Source organism: Boleophthalmus pectinirostris, unplaced genomic scaffold, assembly GCF_026225935.1.
Source record: "Boleophthalmus pectinirostris isolate CB_2022bp ecotype Guang Dong unplaced genomic scaffold, ASM2622593v1 HiC_scaffold_8, whole genome shotgun sequence".
In the NCBI taxonomy this organism is placed as follows: domain Eukaryota; kingdom Metazoa; phylum Chordata; class Actinopteri; order Gobiiformes; family Gobiidae; genus Boleophthalmus; species Boleophthalmus pectinirostris.
Genome location: NW_026571515.1, coordinates 29,867,417 through 29,884,835, shown reverse-complemented (window position 1 = coordinate 29,884,835; position 17,419 = coordinate 29,867,417). Strand labels below are relative to the sequence as shown.

General features: G+C 38.4%; 1 protein-coding gene across 1 annotated transcript in view; it reads left to right on the top strand.

The window, feature by feature from the left end:
* Positions 1 to 2,179, top strand: part of LOC110164462 (cadherin-4-like) — a 394,436-nt gene extending 392,257 nt beyond the window's left edge. The window contains exon 17 of the mRNA XM_055166406.1: positions 1,680 to 2,179. Within this exon, the coding sequence (XP_055022381.1) occupies positions 1,680 to 1,886 (207 nt within the window). The 3' untranslated portion in view covers positions 1,887 to 2,179. The remainder of the gene's footprint in view (positions 1 to 1,679) is intronic.
* Positions 2,180 to 17,419: the final 15,240 nt, after the last annotated feature.

The window sequence follows — 17,419 nt, the reverse complement described above, 5'->3', positions numbered from 1 at the left end:
CACTTTGGCAATAAGCTCCACTTCCCTTTCAATCGCGTCCCTGTGTCTCCCGGTCTGTCTTTTCCTGCCAGCTCCGGACGGGTGTCACTTCCACTGTGTATCGATCTGACACCGATGTGATTACTCCCCTCTCTGAGCTGCTGTATATGTAAACTGTGGGCCGCTGAAGGGACTTTGTTTTACTTTGCTGTCAGGCTGCTCACCCTCTTTCCACCCCCACCCCCTTCTCTCTCTCTGTCTCTCCACAAACCTCTCTCGCTTACTTTCTCTCTTCCCCACTCCCATCTTTTCTCTTTCTCACTCCAACACCCTTTCTCTCTCCCTCTCCCTCTCCACCACCTCAACTTTCTCTGTTTCTCGCTCACTCTCTCTACCAACCCCTCTCTTGCCTACTACTCCCTCTCTCTAGACCCCCCCCCAGCAATCTCTCTCTCTCTCATAGACAGACAGAGCTGGCACTGTCATGTGGAAATACTGATTGACAGACTAGTGACAACCCGTTCACACTCGAGAGGCGTTGGCATCTGTTCAGCATTGATCTGTCTCCTCCCTCCGAGCCTCCAAGCCCCTCTCCCTCCCTCACACACGTATAAATATATATATACAAACCTGAGCTCGCTTTAATATGCTGGTAAAACATAAACATAACAAACAAACGCTGTTGGTGCCACCCACAGCACCCCTGGGGGCTCAAGTTGTTCCGCCAGATCTCTGTATCATTGCTCTTTATTTCAAAGGAGTGGGCAAAGTCCAGTCTATTCAAAGAGAGGAGTGGGCAGTAAGCTCTGGCAATCCACATCTTGTTTTGTAACATTCATTCAATAAGGAAATATATTATTCTTATGATGTGCCAAAAATAAACCCAAATCGTGAATGGAATGCTTGGCCATATAATCTTTGTTATTTTGTATGTTGGCAAAATTAAGCCTGGCAAATGTATTAAACATTAAGATAAAGCCACTTAAGCCCCAATGTCCACAATTATTTACATAACACATTATAGACTCGCTATCTCCAAAAAGCAGATGACGAATCCTCATATGCCAATACTATAGGGTGTTTTAAACCAGGGACACTGACTAAACCTCAACATGCTTTTCATTACATGGATTATGCAGGTACTTAACTTCTCTGCTCTTTCATAGGAAATGGAAAAAACTGACTAAAATAAAAATAAAAATAAAATTGGACAAGAGACTAAAACTTTAACATGCATCACCAACCAGTCTCACGAAACATCCAGTCATCCTTTTGAAAGGCTTGATCCAAATGCCAGCATGCAAGAGCCCGTAGTTTGTGACTCCAAGTGACTTCTGTATTACAGAGCTGATTATTTTTTTATGTTTCTTTCCTTAGAAATGTCAAGTTACAGGGATATGTTTTTGGCTTGTTCTGGTGACATTCTTCCTCCTGCTTTTTGATGGTGAACAGCACCACCTGCAGTCAGACTTCTCCAGAAAAGTATCCCAGGACCTTAACATCTAGTAGCTCCCTTCACTTTCTCTCCTTAATTCAATTTATTATAATCCTTATCCTCTATTCCAATTATCTTTGAATTGTAGTGACTAAGTTAGTTAGTAATGGTTGATAGTTAAGAGCCACACAAAACAACAGCCATTCACATTTGCATTCATTCACTAGTAGACATAACCTATAAACTTTCTGTGTCTCCTTCAAAGGGCTTGCGAGCGGCGGACAACGACCCCACAGCGCCCCCTTATGACAGCCTGCTGGTGTTCGACTACGAGGGCAGCGGCTCTACTGCGGGCTCCGTCAGCTCTCTGAACTCATCCAGCACAGGGGACCAGGACTATGACTATCTCAACGACTGGGGCCCCCGCTTCAAGAAACTGGCCGACATGTACGGGGGCGGGGCCGACGAATGAAACACTGCCCCCCGTAGGCCTGTACACTAAACGCACATAAACACACATAAAAAGCCCTCGTCCCGTCAGCTGGCCTGCCATGCTCTGTATCACCGGGGGAAGGGATACACACACCCTGATGACATCACTGACTCAACAACCAATCAGATTTGAGAACTGGGTTTGTTATTAAATGTAAGACACAGCAAAAGCTCTGATCCGGCGGTGTCTCTTAGTCACCGAAATGAGGATGTTTTGCATTTTAGGATTCAAGCTGGATATATGTAGGATTTTTCTTCTGGTTTCAAATCTTTCTTCAAGTCATTTCTGATTCCTGGGGGTATCTGAGTCCCCGTCTGCCACTCTCGCCGAAGCTTTAAGTTGAGCTGCTTGCTTTGTCTGGAGGGAACAAAAAGAGAAAAAAGAAGGAACGCCGAAGTTAGAGTCCTTCAAACACAGAGGACCCAGTTACTTCTTTCTTGAACTTGAATTCCTCGAGCAGAAGCACTGTTGTTTAAAAAAGTGCCTTCAGTGGTGCATAAGCAGACTCCCGCTAACTCAGGATTGGTTGCTGTTTTGTTGGGCTTCTTCGTATGCCCCCACATGACCCCATGACCCTTTAACTCTGACCTTTCCCCTGTCATCTCCACGGGGATGGCGGAGATGTCAGCGCTGGTGACGGAGGACTTGCATACGAGGGTGCTTTATGTAGACGTACTGTATATTGTGTCTAAGTTATGGACAAACCTTTTATCTGTGCTCCTAGATCACAGCCAACTTGAATGTGATTGTTGAAATCACAAAAATATACTGGGACTGTCGCCGAGAAGAAAAGCTTTTGTATTATTTTAGTGTGGCGTCAATAGCAGCTGTGTTTGTTTTGGTAAAAATATTTAAAAATGGGAAAGTTCAGTAATGTGGGATGGAAGGGTTAAGAAAGAAGGTCTAGTCAAATGTACAAACCTAAATCCTAAGCAGTATGGCATTTAAATTTGAGTGAATTAGATCTCTCCTGTATTTTTGGCCTGGTGGTGTCACCTTTTTGTCTCCATGGGGATAGAACTGTGAAAAAATCAAGTCAAAGCATTAGAATTTTCATTGGATCCTCTACCAGGAAAGTTACATACCGTATTTTCGGACTATAAGTCGTTCTGCAGTATAAGTCGCACCAGCCAAAAAGTGCACAATGAAGAAGAAAAAGACATATATAAGTCACACCGTACTATAAGTTGCACTTTTTGGGGAAATGTATTGTATAAAATCAGAGACCAGGAATCGACAATTCATCTTGAAAGTTATAGTAATAGTAATAACAACAGAACAGAGAACAACAGGCTGAACAGGCATTAAATTCTTAACGTAACATATTAACAGTTTTTCAGATAATTATAGCATAAACAACATAACATAAGTTTACCAAACTCACAATCTCACTCCAAATCATTAAATCTATTGAATTCCTCATCCTCTGTGTCACTTCTGTGCGACCTCCGGAGATAAACCACAGATCCATGAGGTAAATGGAGCACCGCGTCCTCTTCTGCGTAGCTGTCGTCAGACTCAGCATCAGTTCCAGTTAGAATTATTCCGGCCTTTCTGAATCCTGACAGGATGGTCTTGGTTGTTATTGAAGGTCAGGCTTTGTCTATTCATCCAGTGACTTCCAGGAAAGTTGCATGGTGCACCTGCCCAGTTCCCGTGAAGCTGTGTTCTCCATCCCCACTTTCCGCCAGTCCCTCACAAATTTCTCGCTCACCCCAGACTTTCTTTCTGCTGCTCGATTACCGTTTTCAGCTGTATATTTCACTATTTGCAGCAAGACAGCAGCCTTTTATACAGGAGACATGCGCAGTAGAGTGCGAAGTGACAGTGGTACAGGAGTAATAGTAGCAGCAGATACTGACACACAAACCTAGAGCACCCTCTTGTGGCTGTCAGTCTGAAAATTTTAATATAAAATTCGCACTGGAGTATAAGTTGCAGGACCACTCAAACCATGAAAAAAAGTGAGATTTATAGTCCAAAAAATACGGTAATCACTAACGTAGACTCTTCATTTCTAAATAGCTCTTTTCTATGGTGGCTACTTAAATGCCATGTTCCAACTTTTTCTCAATGCTATTAATTACATGGCTTTATGATTATTCAGTTTTTCCTAAATTTAATTCAGTGTATATCAACTTTTCACAATTGACCAGTGTTCCAACTATTTTTAAGTTTTGCATGATAATCCCCACTTACAAAGCTGTTTTTGATGTACTTTTGTTTTCTTTTCATTTAACTTTTTTAATACAAATTGCTGCTGGTTATTGTTGCAGAAAGCGAGCAACAGCCAGGGACACGGCGCGTTCCCAATCTGTCTCTCTTCAGACCACGTCCCTTTCATTTCAAATTTCTCAAAATTGTTGGCAGTGAGTTCAAGAGGGTTGGAAAAAAGTTTGAAAACACTTAAAAAGTCGGTTTCTTTATCAAAGCAGACAAGCAAGCAAAATGAAAGCTTCAGTTATAAGACATTTAAAGAGTAGTTTTGTAAAGAAAAGTGAAAGAAAAACAAGCTTTAGTTTTTTGAATTATATAATTATGTAAAACAATTCAAAGAAGGTCCATTGAGATGATAGTGAATGATATAAGGTTTAATCATATCTTGTGGGTGGTTTCTATAGCCTCTCATGAGCAGCTATTCAAACAGTCTGTATTGTTAGCTGAACTGAACTGCCTTGAACTGTTAATTAAATATACAGAGAATGAGTTTTCAAATATTAGATTTTGATGCATACTTCAGTGCGGGTATGTGGTTAATACTTACTTGATATTGTATCTGTATTTGTTAAGGTGGAGGTTAAATATTTAAGACATTGTGAAATTATAATCTGTATAGAAACCACCAGAGTAGTAATGAGCTATAATAATATAATGCATAAACAATAAACAATTCAATATAGAGTGTTTGGTTATCGAAAAAACTCAGTAGTCTTTTTGTGCAATTATCAATACAGAAAAAATACAACTATAACATAATTGGACCTTTTCAGAATAGTTTTAGAATGATCTATTTCAGGCCTAATATAGTAAAAGAGTAAAAGTTATTAGCGCTGAAAATGACATTCTACTCTCTATTCTATTATCCATTATATTTCTGTTAATGGAATAGAGAATCAAACATTTTCCTTAGTAAAAAAAAAAAAATGTCAACAAAAATTCTAGATCAACATATTAACAAACATTATAAGCCACTGATTTCCTGAGCCATACAACGGTGCTCAAAAGGAGTAGGCAAAACTAAAACTTATTTGCGCCTTCCCTCTTAATCATCACTAATTAATCAACTATTAAAGGTGCATTATGTAACTTTTCAGTTGGAAGTTCATGACCTTCTTCTTCCTTCAAGTATGCCATTGCTCTGCTTCAAATGTTCCGCAATATGACATTAAATAGATTTACCTTGCATTTATTCAATTACAGGAATTCTGACAGTGAGCGGTGTTGCCTCTCCAGAGTTTTGGTCTCCATGAAGATAAACACCAGAAAAGTTACACAATGCACCTTTAATGTTAGCCTTTTAACGCAAGTAATACTGTATGTATGCGTGCCATCAAATGAGATTTCCGTGTATTCTGTTTTTGTTGTATTCTATTTTTAGATGGGTACTGTCAAAATGAGCACTCGAAAACTGATGTGGAAATGTACTGACAAGTTGCTTACATAGTCAATGTGATCATGCAGCGTAAAACGCCTGTGATGGATTGAGACGGGCTGAAAGGTCAACAGGGTCCGCACGGTTCTGAGTTTGTTGATGAATCGTTGCCACGGCGCTGACAGACTCGAAAACCAGAGCACACCTGAGAAATGTAGTGCTTTTTGCAACGCCATCCTCTTATCTGACTGATTACAGCGCATCTCCCCCTGCAAAATAAACACAGCTGTTACCTTCTGCTATCTGTAATTCTTTTTGACGTGCAAATGTGTATATACAACAAACATTTTTATACGTTTAGTGGCACGATTCCCCCTCTTTTTGCTTTCACTTTCAGTTTCCAAGTGGCACAATATATTTCCAAAAGCCATGTTCATTGAGGATCTATTTCTAAGAGCTGACAGCCATACTTCGTTGTGTTGCTGTTACCGTTTAGCCTTGGTTCATTCAAGGCAATTTTCCACTTCAGAACAACTTATTGTACAGTGTATTCCAGCACACTCACTCACGTCTCTAGGCCTTACTGTATATAACTGAGTGGTCTATATTGTACCAAGAGCATTGTTGCTACCCAGCTATAGCAAGCTTCTCAATAGAAATGCCAGATATTGAAATGTGTTTGTCTGGCTACACAAGGTTACAAACCTGTAGAGTCAAGTGTACACTTTAATGCAATGCTTTGCAAAAGAGAGTGAATGTCAAATGCAATTACAGGCGATGGCAGATAGAAGCCAATCACAAGACGGTACTTGTATGTACATGAAGTGAAAGATTAATCACAGTTTATTATAAGATTTGAGGGTGATTGGATTTGAAGTTACTATAACAAATGTGGTCTAAAGTCAATGGCCATTTTATTACGTACACTGTTGTTTAAATGGTGCAAATAAGCATAAGTTAGGAAACATTTTAATCTGGACTAAAGAAAGCGATTACCCTAAATGAGATAATGATGTTGGCACACTACCTGCTTGTTGTTCCGCAGTGTGACATTAAACCTATCTGTCTTATTTGCTTGACTTCATGATGATAGACACTGTTGGGCAAGTTTCTTCAAAACTGTAATGCATTTTTTATTACTTGTTACTGTCATTTCGAAGTAATATTTGAAGTAATATTACTGTATTTAAAATGTAAGGCATTACACAGCTATTGCATTACTTTTCAGTTACTCTCACCAAAATAACTGTGCGAAGATGCCAAACGTTTGCGCCATATATGGACTGAACCAGGTCTAAACCAGGACTGAACCAAGGACTGAACCAGGACTAAACTAGAGCCTGAACCAGAACTAAACCCGGACTAAACCAGAGCTGAACCAGAACTGAACCAGAACTGAACCAGGACTAAACAGGTCTAAACCAGGTCTAAACCAGGACTAAACTAGGACTAAATCAGAGCTGAACCAGGTCTAAACCAGGTCTAAAACAGGACTAAACCAGGTCTAAACCAGGACTAAACCAGATCTAAACCAGGACTAATCTTGGACTAGGACTTGAAATCTAGGACCTCCCCTGAGAGAACCCCAAGCCTTTGGAGCAGGGTGTCCACAAAGCGTGATCGGGCGTCAGCTGCGCTTAGCCCCGTGGGTCGCAGAGCTCTGCACTGGTCCTTTTGCCCGCGGTCACCCGATGGTCTACAAGGGCGAACCTCCGGGCCCATCTCGACCTTCGGAATCGTAACAATGGCGTTTCATCACTGCTGACATCGCAGTGATTTTAGCGAATTTATGTGAAGAAAACCGAAAAACCCACCACTTCAATCCAGATTAAAAATGCATTCTAACGCGCATTGCTGACATTTGTACAAAGTAAAATTTTTATTTTTTTTTTTTTCCCTGTAATGCCTTACATTACTGCGTTACAGCAAAAATCAATGCATTACAGTAATTTGTTACTTTTATAACGCTTTACTCCCTACACTGGAGATAGATGAGTTTAATGTCATACTGTAGACCATTACAGGTAAACCCACATGAAGCAGGTGGTGCATCCTCCATTAGAAAAGTTACATAGCTTACCTTTAAAGCTATTTCCAGTTGGCAACGCAATGTACAATTTGATCAAGTTGTGCCACATTTTATGACAGAATTAAACGTACTGAACAGCTGGTCTGTAACTCGCTGACAACACTGCACTGTATTTGAAACAAGTGTACCTATTATTGTGGCCACTGGTTAGTTCTGTTATGTGTTCTGAATGATGTTTGGTCTCTGGACACTGCCTGACCTTAAGTACACATGACGGGAGACTCCAGCTAATTTCAAAAATGCCGTACGAAGTCTCCGTATGACTTAAACTACCCACCACTGCTCCGGTCCAGGTGTACATATTGTAGAGTTTGCTTGAAGCTACACAGAGCGACATAGGCAAAAGTGTAAGTGTACAATTGGAGCTATTTGCATGTGTCTTTTATACTGGGCAGATGACTACAGTAATCATATAAACCTTTTGAAATGTGTGGGGACCCGCATGATCGGGGTCCAGTCCAGAAAGGGTGTAACATAATCATCATTTCAAATGGTAAAAAACTGAAAAAAATACTTGCACAGTTATGTATGAAAATGTTTTTGTAAATTGTCAACAGCACAACTATTTTGTATTGTTGTTTGTACTATTTTGTATAAAAATAACAAAAAAATCTGCTAAAAAAGGGGAAAAGTTTGTTGTTTCAAGCGTGTTTCTAGTGCCACTGCAATCTCGGTTTCCAGATACCATACAGTACTTGCGCAGCCTTGCAGATCAACCTTGTAAAATAGACGCTGAGCTGGAGACTCCCTGTCAGCACCATGTGTTATAAATAAAACTCCCTCCTTATAAGATGCTTGAGTCCTGTCTCTTTTCTGAATCACTCTCTCATTTTTGCTAATGCTCCGGTAAGAGACAGGAAGCCAGCTAAGATTAGCCGCCCATCTCCGTCAAAGTTTGTGAATATGTAAGTACTTTTATCTCTATCTCAAGTGTGAGTGAGAGAGCGAATGAGCAAATTAGCTGCTATGTGTCATTTGAGACAGATCATTTCACTCAATGATACTTTTTTGAGTAAATGTATCATAGTAATTTGTGGTGTATTTTTAGAAGTCTTGTAGATTAGTGCTTCCCAACCAGAGATTTGGGGATCCCTGGGGGTACGCCAACATTCATCAGGGGATACATTCACTAAGGGTGAATGGTGTCAGATTTTAAAAGATGTGAAATTTTAATAAAAATAAAAAATAAAAAAAACATCTTTGGAGTAAATAATATGAATTATATGAATACTACTAACGTCTATTTAGTAAAACATTTATTTGCCTACAGTTGCAGTTAATGTAAACCTGCTGTTTAAGACAAAATAGGTTGGGAAGCAGTTGCCTCTATTGTACCAAGAGGATTGTTGCTACCCAGCTACAAAACCACTAGTTTAGTCATACTTTTATATGTGCGTAAGGGTGCGCTCACACCAAATAAAAATTGATGTAAATCCAGAACTAAACCTGGATTATACTAGGACTAACCCAGGATCAAACCAGGACCAGCTGTGTGAACATATGCTAAGTTGCATTATGAAATTGTGTAAGTCTTTCTTTGGGTCCCTATAGGATTTAAAATGAGACATATTGTGTTTGAAAGCTTCCTCTGTTCTTTTCATTGCAGCACTGCTTCCTTGTATCATTCACTCACTTACACAGCCCAGTAATGCATTCTAGGAAACAGTCCCACAATGTTAGAGCACAATTTACAATTATAATGCGCTTCTGTGCGCAATGTTTTAATATGTGGATGATTGAGTTTTGTATTGTAAATTAGTTTTAGTGCCAACCATGAACAAACATGAGCCAAAATGATCAACGCAATTAAGAATGTTCATTTGTCAACTGTGACTAGCAGGGCCCTCTTCCAAGTCGGGAGAGTGAAGGCTTTTTTTTTTTTTTCAGCAAAGATAAATTGGACTTCTAGATGTATCAGCTCTGTTCTGAGGCCTTGGTTAGGTTGTTTTTTGCAGATGCGGGTGTGTCCAATTGATGTTATAATTATTCTGTCCTTTTGGATTAGTTTGCACATGTTTTTTTTTTTTGTCAGGCTATTTAAAGTTGTGAACAGAATTGGAGCAACTTCCAGAAAGGTATCTAAAGTGAATGACAGTAGTTGAGAGATTCAGTGTGTCTATATTTACCTTGAAGATATGTGAGAGCATGTCCCGCTGGGAGGAGGCCCCGGGGAAGACCCAGACTTTAAGAAAAAGCACCTTCAAGTCTTTTTATCCAAACTCTGATGAGAATTACTATTATTATTTTTACTATTATTATTTGTATGTGCTGGCCCAAAATGATTAAATAAGTCAACAATATGGCTAGAACACACCTGTTATTAAATGAGCATTTACATTTTCACTTAAGATTTTCCTTTGTGATCCTCGGTCCCCTGCTCCCGCTGTGAAATGTGCCTCTGTGCCGTTCATTTGCCAGTAATTTGATTGAACTGATATTGTACATTTATTGGCACACACGGAAATATTGTATGGTCACTTAAATGTAACGCAACGTTAATGGCTTTCACGAACCATGCATCGGGCCTCTGTTGCTAGGAAACTGGCAGTAAATTGAGTGAATTAGAAGGCCGGTGCTCTCAGACAGTGTGTTAGACAATGATACTCTATGGCAAGTCATGATCATGTTCAACACCCACTGACACTGTGATAATGTCATATTTAAACTTAAAAGTCAAAAGTTTAAACTTAGAAACAGGCAACAGCACTACTGTCTCTTGAGTGAGTGGTATCTTCACATGTGACCTATAAGCAGTGTTGGAAGAAATCATTTGTTACTTAAAAATAAAAACATGACCAGTAAAAGTACAGTAAAGTAAAAGTATCACATGAAAAAATCTGCTTAAGCCAAAATATTAAAGTACCTGTTTATATTGAAAAAACAAAAGTATTTCACACTGATTTTTAGACCTAATAAAACTTCAAATGTATTGATTTTAATAAAGATGTGTGCTGAATTTTGTTCAATAGAAACAACTGAATCGATCATTTTTCCTAGCTGTTTTAATTTGTATATTCTTGTTTGCTCAAACTATGAATGTGTAAAAAAAATAAACCCTCAGCTTTTTCATCAGGTCTCAAACTTTAATAAAAAATACTTTTATACTGTATTTCAGTCCTGTTCAAAAATGTAGTGGAGTAGAAAGTACAGATACCAGCTCACAGATTTACTGAAGTAAAAGAAAAAAGTAGTTCAGTAAAGTGCTGATATGTATAATTTTTACTCACTACTTTACTACTTTTACTTTGTTACATTCTACCACTGCATATAATTTGTGAAAGTGGAAGAAAAGTCTCTTCTTGTACAGCTCCCCCTGATCTCCACACAACTTTTTATGTAGAGCTAAAAGTACATATTTTCTGTCTAAAATATTTTATTAATAATGGAGCTCCACAGTTCTGTCCATCTCGAAGTGTGCTCCGGTTCTGGAAGTACATTTTTCGTTAATTTTTCCTGTGGACTTTCCGGAAAACTTTAATATTAGGAGTTCAAAGGTATCGCAGAGGTTAATTAGCTACTTATAACTAATAACGAGGTTGTTTTAAGTCCAACAGTTTATGTTGAACAGTTGAGTTGATGGAGCCAGAAGCGCCCCCATGCTTATTCCTATTTGGAACATGGCGGTTACCAACAGTCTATGAAAAAAACACTCTGAGACAACCTTTTCTGTCACCACATACATGAATATTCTCTTATCTTATCAGGAAATATATTGCAATCTTGCTTAATCACACGTTAAAAATGTATATTCCTATTCTGCTTGTTGTAACATTCAAAGGTCTATATTTCCCATGACATTTCAGACAGTTAAATGTTAACTCACCTTTGTCCCCCATTAGAGAAATCAAATTGAAAGGGACCAGTTAGCATTCGACGCGGGTAACGGCGGCTATGTGAGGAGCTGGGCGCACTGACCCTGTACTTGTTCTCTCTTTTAGCACAGCAGGCAGACTACATCTCCTCACCATTGATTGACCTGTCAGAGCACATCAATGCACGGGCAGACAGAAGGACCCCCACTGTATCTCACACACACACACATGTACACACACATACTCACACACATATGGACATATCAAGGGAGAAAAAACAGCTTGTACTAAAGAAAACTCCTGCAGAGATCACCTTCATCAGGAAATATCGACAAGGAAGTCAAATTAGATTACTTCAAACAGCATTATTATTCCAGGTTTACAACAAAGATTGATCTTGTCCTGCGATTTGTTCTATGATCTCAATTTCAGGTGATCCATACTTGTATTGTTAGATAATTACTCAATTGTTGGATGTTTCATTCAATTTAAATCCATGTTTGATTGCATTTTTTTATTTTATATATATAACTTTTTGGTTGGGGGTCCCTCACCTGCTTGTTTGTATCGATATGTCATTGCTCTGCTTTGAATGTTCCACAATATGACATTAAACAGATTAACTTGCATTTGCACTTCCAATTCCAGTTGGTTTTATAGCTCAAAAATACTTAGAAATACTTTAGACTGTGAGCGGGGTTGCCTCTCCACAGATCTGACCTGCAACTTGGCCTAGTTCAAGATTTAATGTCATACTGTGAAACATTCCAGACAAAGCAATAACATCTTCATGGAGAAAAGCATTTGACGAACTCTCCACCGGAAAAGTTACACAATGCACCTTCAAGTAATGCACGGCTATAATGTTCAATTTGATGTGTTTTTAAGGTGGAGGCTTTAATATAAGCCCTTTTATGTCATTTGCCTCTTTCTGCACCTACATTTTATCTAGTGTGCCCATTTTAATGTTATGTGTTTTATAAGTGCAAAATAGACCAGATAAATTAAAAAAAGATGATCATAAAACTGCAAAAATGTGTTGCTTTTGGTTGGAATAAAAGCAACATACTTCTTGATAATTGGGCTGCACAATTTTAGAAAGAGGCCATCGCAAGTTTTCAAGTTTTCAAATCAGGATTCAGCTCACGGTGTACATTTTAAACCCATCCAGGTGCATTAACATCTGCGAGGAAATTGAAATATGAAATGATAAACTAATACAAGAATCCCATGCATTTCAGAGCATATTTGTTGTGTTGTGTTCTTCAGGGTTTTCACATTTTTGTTTTTGGTTAAAGCAAAAGACAAGATATTTATAGTTGTCTGCAGAAGACTTTTGATTACTTGCATTCTTGGCAATTTGGTTATTGCACCAATTTAACCTGGAATTTGGTTTGATATTGTGCAGCTCATCAAGTAACTAACAATATTCTGCTATCTATACTGCTGTCATCTTTCAGGTTGTATGTATTTTGCATGGGGCTGCCGCTCTGGACAGCAAATAAGTTCAATATTTACTTACTTTATGTCTTTACGTCATATTTAAGCAGCAAAACGTTTCTCACCTGGCCATTGGAAAGAATGGGATATGGGAAGCACTGTTTCGGAGCATTTAGAAACAAATGTGGCTAGGGCTGAATAAGGTGAATAAAATGCTGTAATTATAATGAAAAAAATAAAAGTTTACAGTTTAAAGTCATGCACTTTATTGACATCACCTCACGTTGTACAAGCTTATTAAACCGTTATGGTCAAGTGGATGTAATAACCAAAGTCCTGATTTGCAATTAATTTCCTCCTTTCGACTTAAAGAAGTACATTTTGTCTAGCGTGTCTGAAAAAGACTGCTTTAATACACACTTGGATCTTCTATTAAAGCTAATTTCCTCTATAGCTTTTATACGTTATGGCTTTTGAGAACAGGAAATGCTCATTCCGAAGACTAACTCAGTGTTTTAAAGTGCGATGGTGCCTCGTAATTGCAGTAATATATTTAATGCAAGTCATTAACATCATTAATTGTGAAGCCTTGATTAGCTGGATCTCTGTGTCAACACTCTTATCGCTCCCACACAGGTGTCTACATTCAGTGTAGCTTCGAGTGCCATTGGAGTGGACTGGGAGGACATAGGAGCTATACACTGTACTCATGCAGACGAAGAAGACCTTGGGACTTCTGAACAACACTCATTAAAAGATGTTAAAATAGTGTGAATAGCACAAGTAAGGGAAGAAATATCATCAAAGCCATCTCTTTTGCAGACATGTCGATCTAACTCATGCTCATCGTCACTCATTAATTCTTCTTTAAATTTGCATTCAGTGAACAAGCAAATCTGGTCTAAATTATAGAGCTGGGTCATAAAATAATAAAAATCGAATGGTGATCTATCTGATAAACAATAATGAAGGAGTTTAAAAACATAGTGGAGAGCTTCATGTATTACCACATGGCATCATAAAGTAGAAAAGTGTTTTCTGTTTGAGAGAAGATTTGCAGGGTTTGCATTTTAAACATGTGTGAATAAAATTAGGTGAAATACCAACAAAAATCGAACCATGATCACTTTGACCATGTGCTTTTTTGGTTTAATTGTTAAATGCGGCACGTTTGTGGCTCAAACAAACCCACCTTCTATCAGTCAGCCTCAGTAATGTTCTCTGTGAGTGATGATAGATTCATATGAACTGTCAAAAACAACAGATTACCTGCTAAAGGCATTATTAATTGCACATAAATCATGAAAAAATTCAATTCAAATTGTGGTCAAGGAGATAAGTTATTTTAGCATCACTCATCCTTAAATGAAATATTGTTTTCTTCTTCCAAGTTATAACTTTTGTGCATCATAAAAGACAACATTATAATGATTTTTTTTTTAAATTAATTTGTGAAGCATGTGGCCATAACATAGCCAGGCTAGTGCCAAAACCCCAAAAGTGCAAATTTGGGTAACAGCCAATCATCGAAGAGCCATACAGTCTGTGTTGGCAACGATTCCCAAGATCGAGGATTTAAAGCCGGAACAATGAGAATGTTGGGTGAATTTTATCAAGGGGAAAGATGGTATTGTACTTCCTACGGGATTTGGGAAAAGCTTAATATACCAGTTAGCCCCGTTAGATGCACATTATGTATGACACAACCAAATAGCAATGATAAACAAAAGTACCCTTCTACTGTCAAGCCAACGAATTCTAATGCTGCAAGGTCAGACAGTTTCTACGAAGTGAAACCAGCTGATGAACCAGACTAGCCATAACATGCCCAACATACCCTTTTTTAAGAAGAAACAGAAGTTGGATGAAAATCAAACATAATGTTCAATAGCAGTTCACTTTGCCTATATTTTATCTACCACCATTTGGGTTTCTATCAAAATATTTATTTTCTTTGCAGACTTTTTTCATTAGTCTAATTGCTGCTCTCCGCCGCTCTCCATGTTACATCAACATGAACACAACGTCCACAATCACCAATCTTCTCTGTTGAGCAAGCTCCCAGACAGTATCGTCATCCGTCCTACCAAGTGTATCTATCCCTATCTGCTACACTAACAGGCTGATCTGATTCTAAAGACAGACAAAAACAACCAGCCATCTATACCTCTAATTTCGCCTATGTTCTTTCTATTGATTTCAGTGGATATTGGGTGAATTGTAGTTGTAGCTTTGACTGCCAAGATTACCTTTTTGAGCTAAGGTTGTGCTTTTAAACAGAAGAAATGCACTCAGTATAAACAAATAGGGCTGCAGCATTGACTTTATTGTCTCACATTGATTGGCTCAGCAGCCGCACTGGGGATATTGTATGTAGATTACCCAATGCCCTAGCGCTGAACTCGTGATCTAATCCATTTACTATAGAAAGAGAGTGGGTGAGGAATACATTCACACAGCCCTGGAACCCACCCCACGAAACAATACACAAACTTTAGAATCGACAATATTGGGTTTAGTCGTTCCAAAGCAGTGCCGTTTGGATGGCGAAGGCAGGTAGCATGATGTGATAATGGCCAGTCATTTCGGGGAGACATAAAAGCTGAGATTGCACTAGCTAATGTTCCCTAGTGGGTCAGCAAAAGCCCACCTCTCACAGGGAGCGTGCCGGTTGACCGCATTATGGGTGGGGTTGAGGGGACAGAGATAGAGGAGTGCAGCTCTGGGCCCATCGTACCGGCTGAAATCTGATTTGGATTCCATTCTTACGTCCAAATCATGTTACGCTCCACAGCCACTGACGGAGGAGAGATACATCAAACTGGTGCGCACGCTGTCAACATGATCTCACCATCTGCCTGAGTGTGTACCTGTTACGACAAAGACTGCACACTCTGGGAGGTCTGTGGTTTCACTGGGCTTTAGTGGGCAAAATATACAGGGAGTCTAAAGCGTCAACAAATGCAATGTGATGTAAAAGGTCATGTTTGTGTGTACAGACTTATCGGTCCTATATTATGAAAAAAAAAATGACTCTTGTGAGCTGTAAGCCATGTTATAATGGTGTTACCTCATCAAAAACATACCCAGAGTTGTGTTATGTCTCATTCACATTGGTTTGGGTTTGAGTAACCCTTTATTATTAGCCTTTCAACAACTCCAAAACTAAAAATACTCTGTTCCATTATGTGATGTCATGAAGCAGTAGTTTTCAACTTAACAGCTCCTTTTACCTTTTGTTCAGTAGAGATTGGCAATTCCAGGTCTGAAATCATCCAAATGAAAAACATACTTCCTGTATTACCACATGACAAGCAGGTGGGGGAAAGTAACTTGCATATCTTAAGCTTGCTCAAAGTTATGTTTTCATTAATACATGCATGTTTGATCTGTATCATCCTGTATATGAGGCTTGAGTTTTCAGAAAATCTTTGTTTTCATCCAGCCCCTTCTTCGTGTACTACTCAGTGCTTACTATCAGAGGTGGGGACTTGCAAGTTGTGACTTGGACTCGAGTCAGTCTTGAGTGACTTGTCTTGTGACTTGAAAATATTGATTTTAGGATTTGAGACTTGACTTGATAAAATGGATTAAGACTTGGGACTCAACTTGGACTTGAAGGTCAGTGACAGGGACTTGACTCTGACTTGAGGCCTGTGACTTGAGAAGACTTGAGAAGCACTTTTAAATTTGAATTCTTTCTATTGTGACCATAACAATTCACACTAAGAACTTGTCAAGACATTTAAAAAGAAAAAAATTACATTTCTACAACTCTATAAAAACTCATATATAAATATACTATAATTTTCTTAAGTACAATTTAGTTTAAAATTCATATAAATTGCAAAAATCTAAGTTTTATTTGATATTTTGATTTAAAGACTTGAAATGACTTAAAGCTCAAAGCAGACGACTTGGACTTGACTTGGACTTATGGGCCAGCGACTCGAGACTCAACTTGGACTTGTCGGTATTTGACTTGGGACTTGAGTTCAAAGACTTGAGACTTACTTGAGACTCGCAAAACAATGACTTGGTCCTACCTCTGCTTGCTCAGAGATTCCAAATCCATGTCATATATTAAAATAAAAATATTAAAATATGTCACAGGTAGATTTTTCAACAAAAAACACAAGTAAATAAAAATCCACTGCTTGTCATTTTGAAATGCCACTCTGCAGAGATGGTTATATCAATTCTATAAATTCTGCAATTTTGAGCAGGAAATCAATGAAACCATTTCTATTATTAACTTGTTTTAGATCACATTATGGTTTACAATGAACAAAATGCTAAATCATAATCAATGTACTAAGCACTAAGTCCTTAAGAAAAACATGTAGATATAGAAGAACATATAGAAGATACTGCACAAACGTATTGCTATCATTAGTACCATATTCTTCTTAACTGCAAGATTCCTGTTTCCTTTGTAAAATGTGGTCATATGTCACCAGAAGATAAATGCCATCATAACTTGCATTGTGCTGTCTCTAAAACACGCTTTTCAAAATGATTCTTTCAGCATATTCAATGGTGCTAATTTATACGATTAAACAAAACAGCATGTCCAATT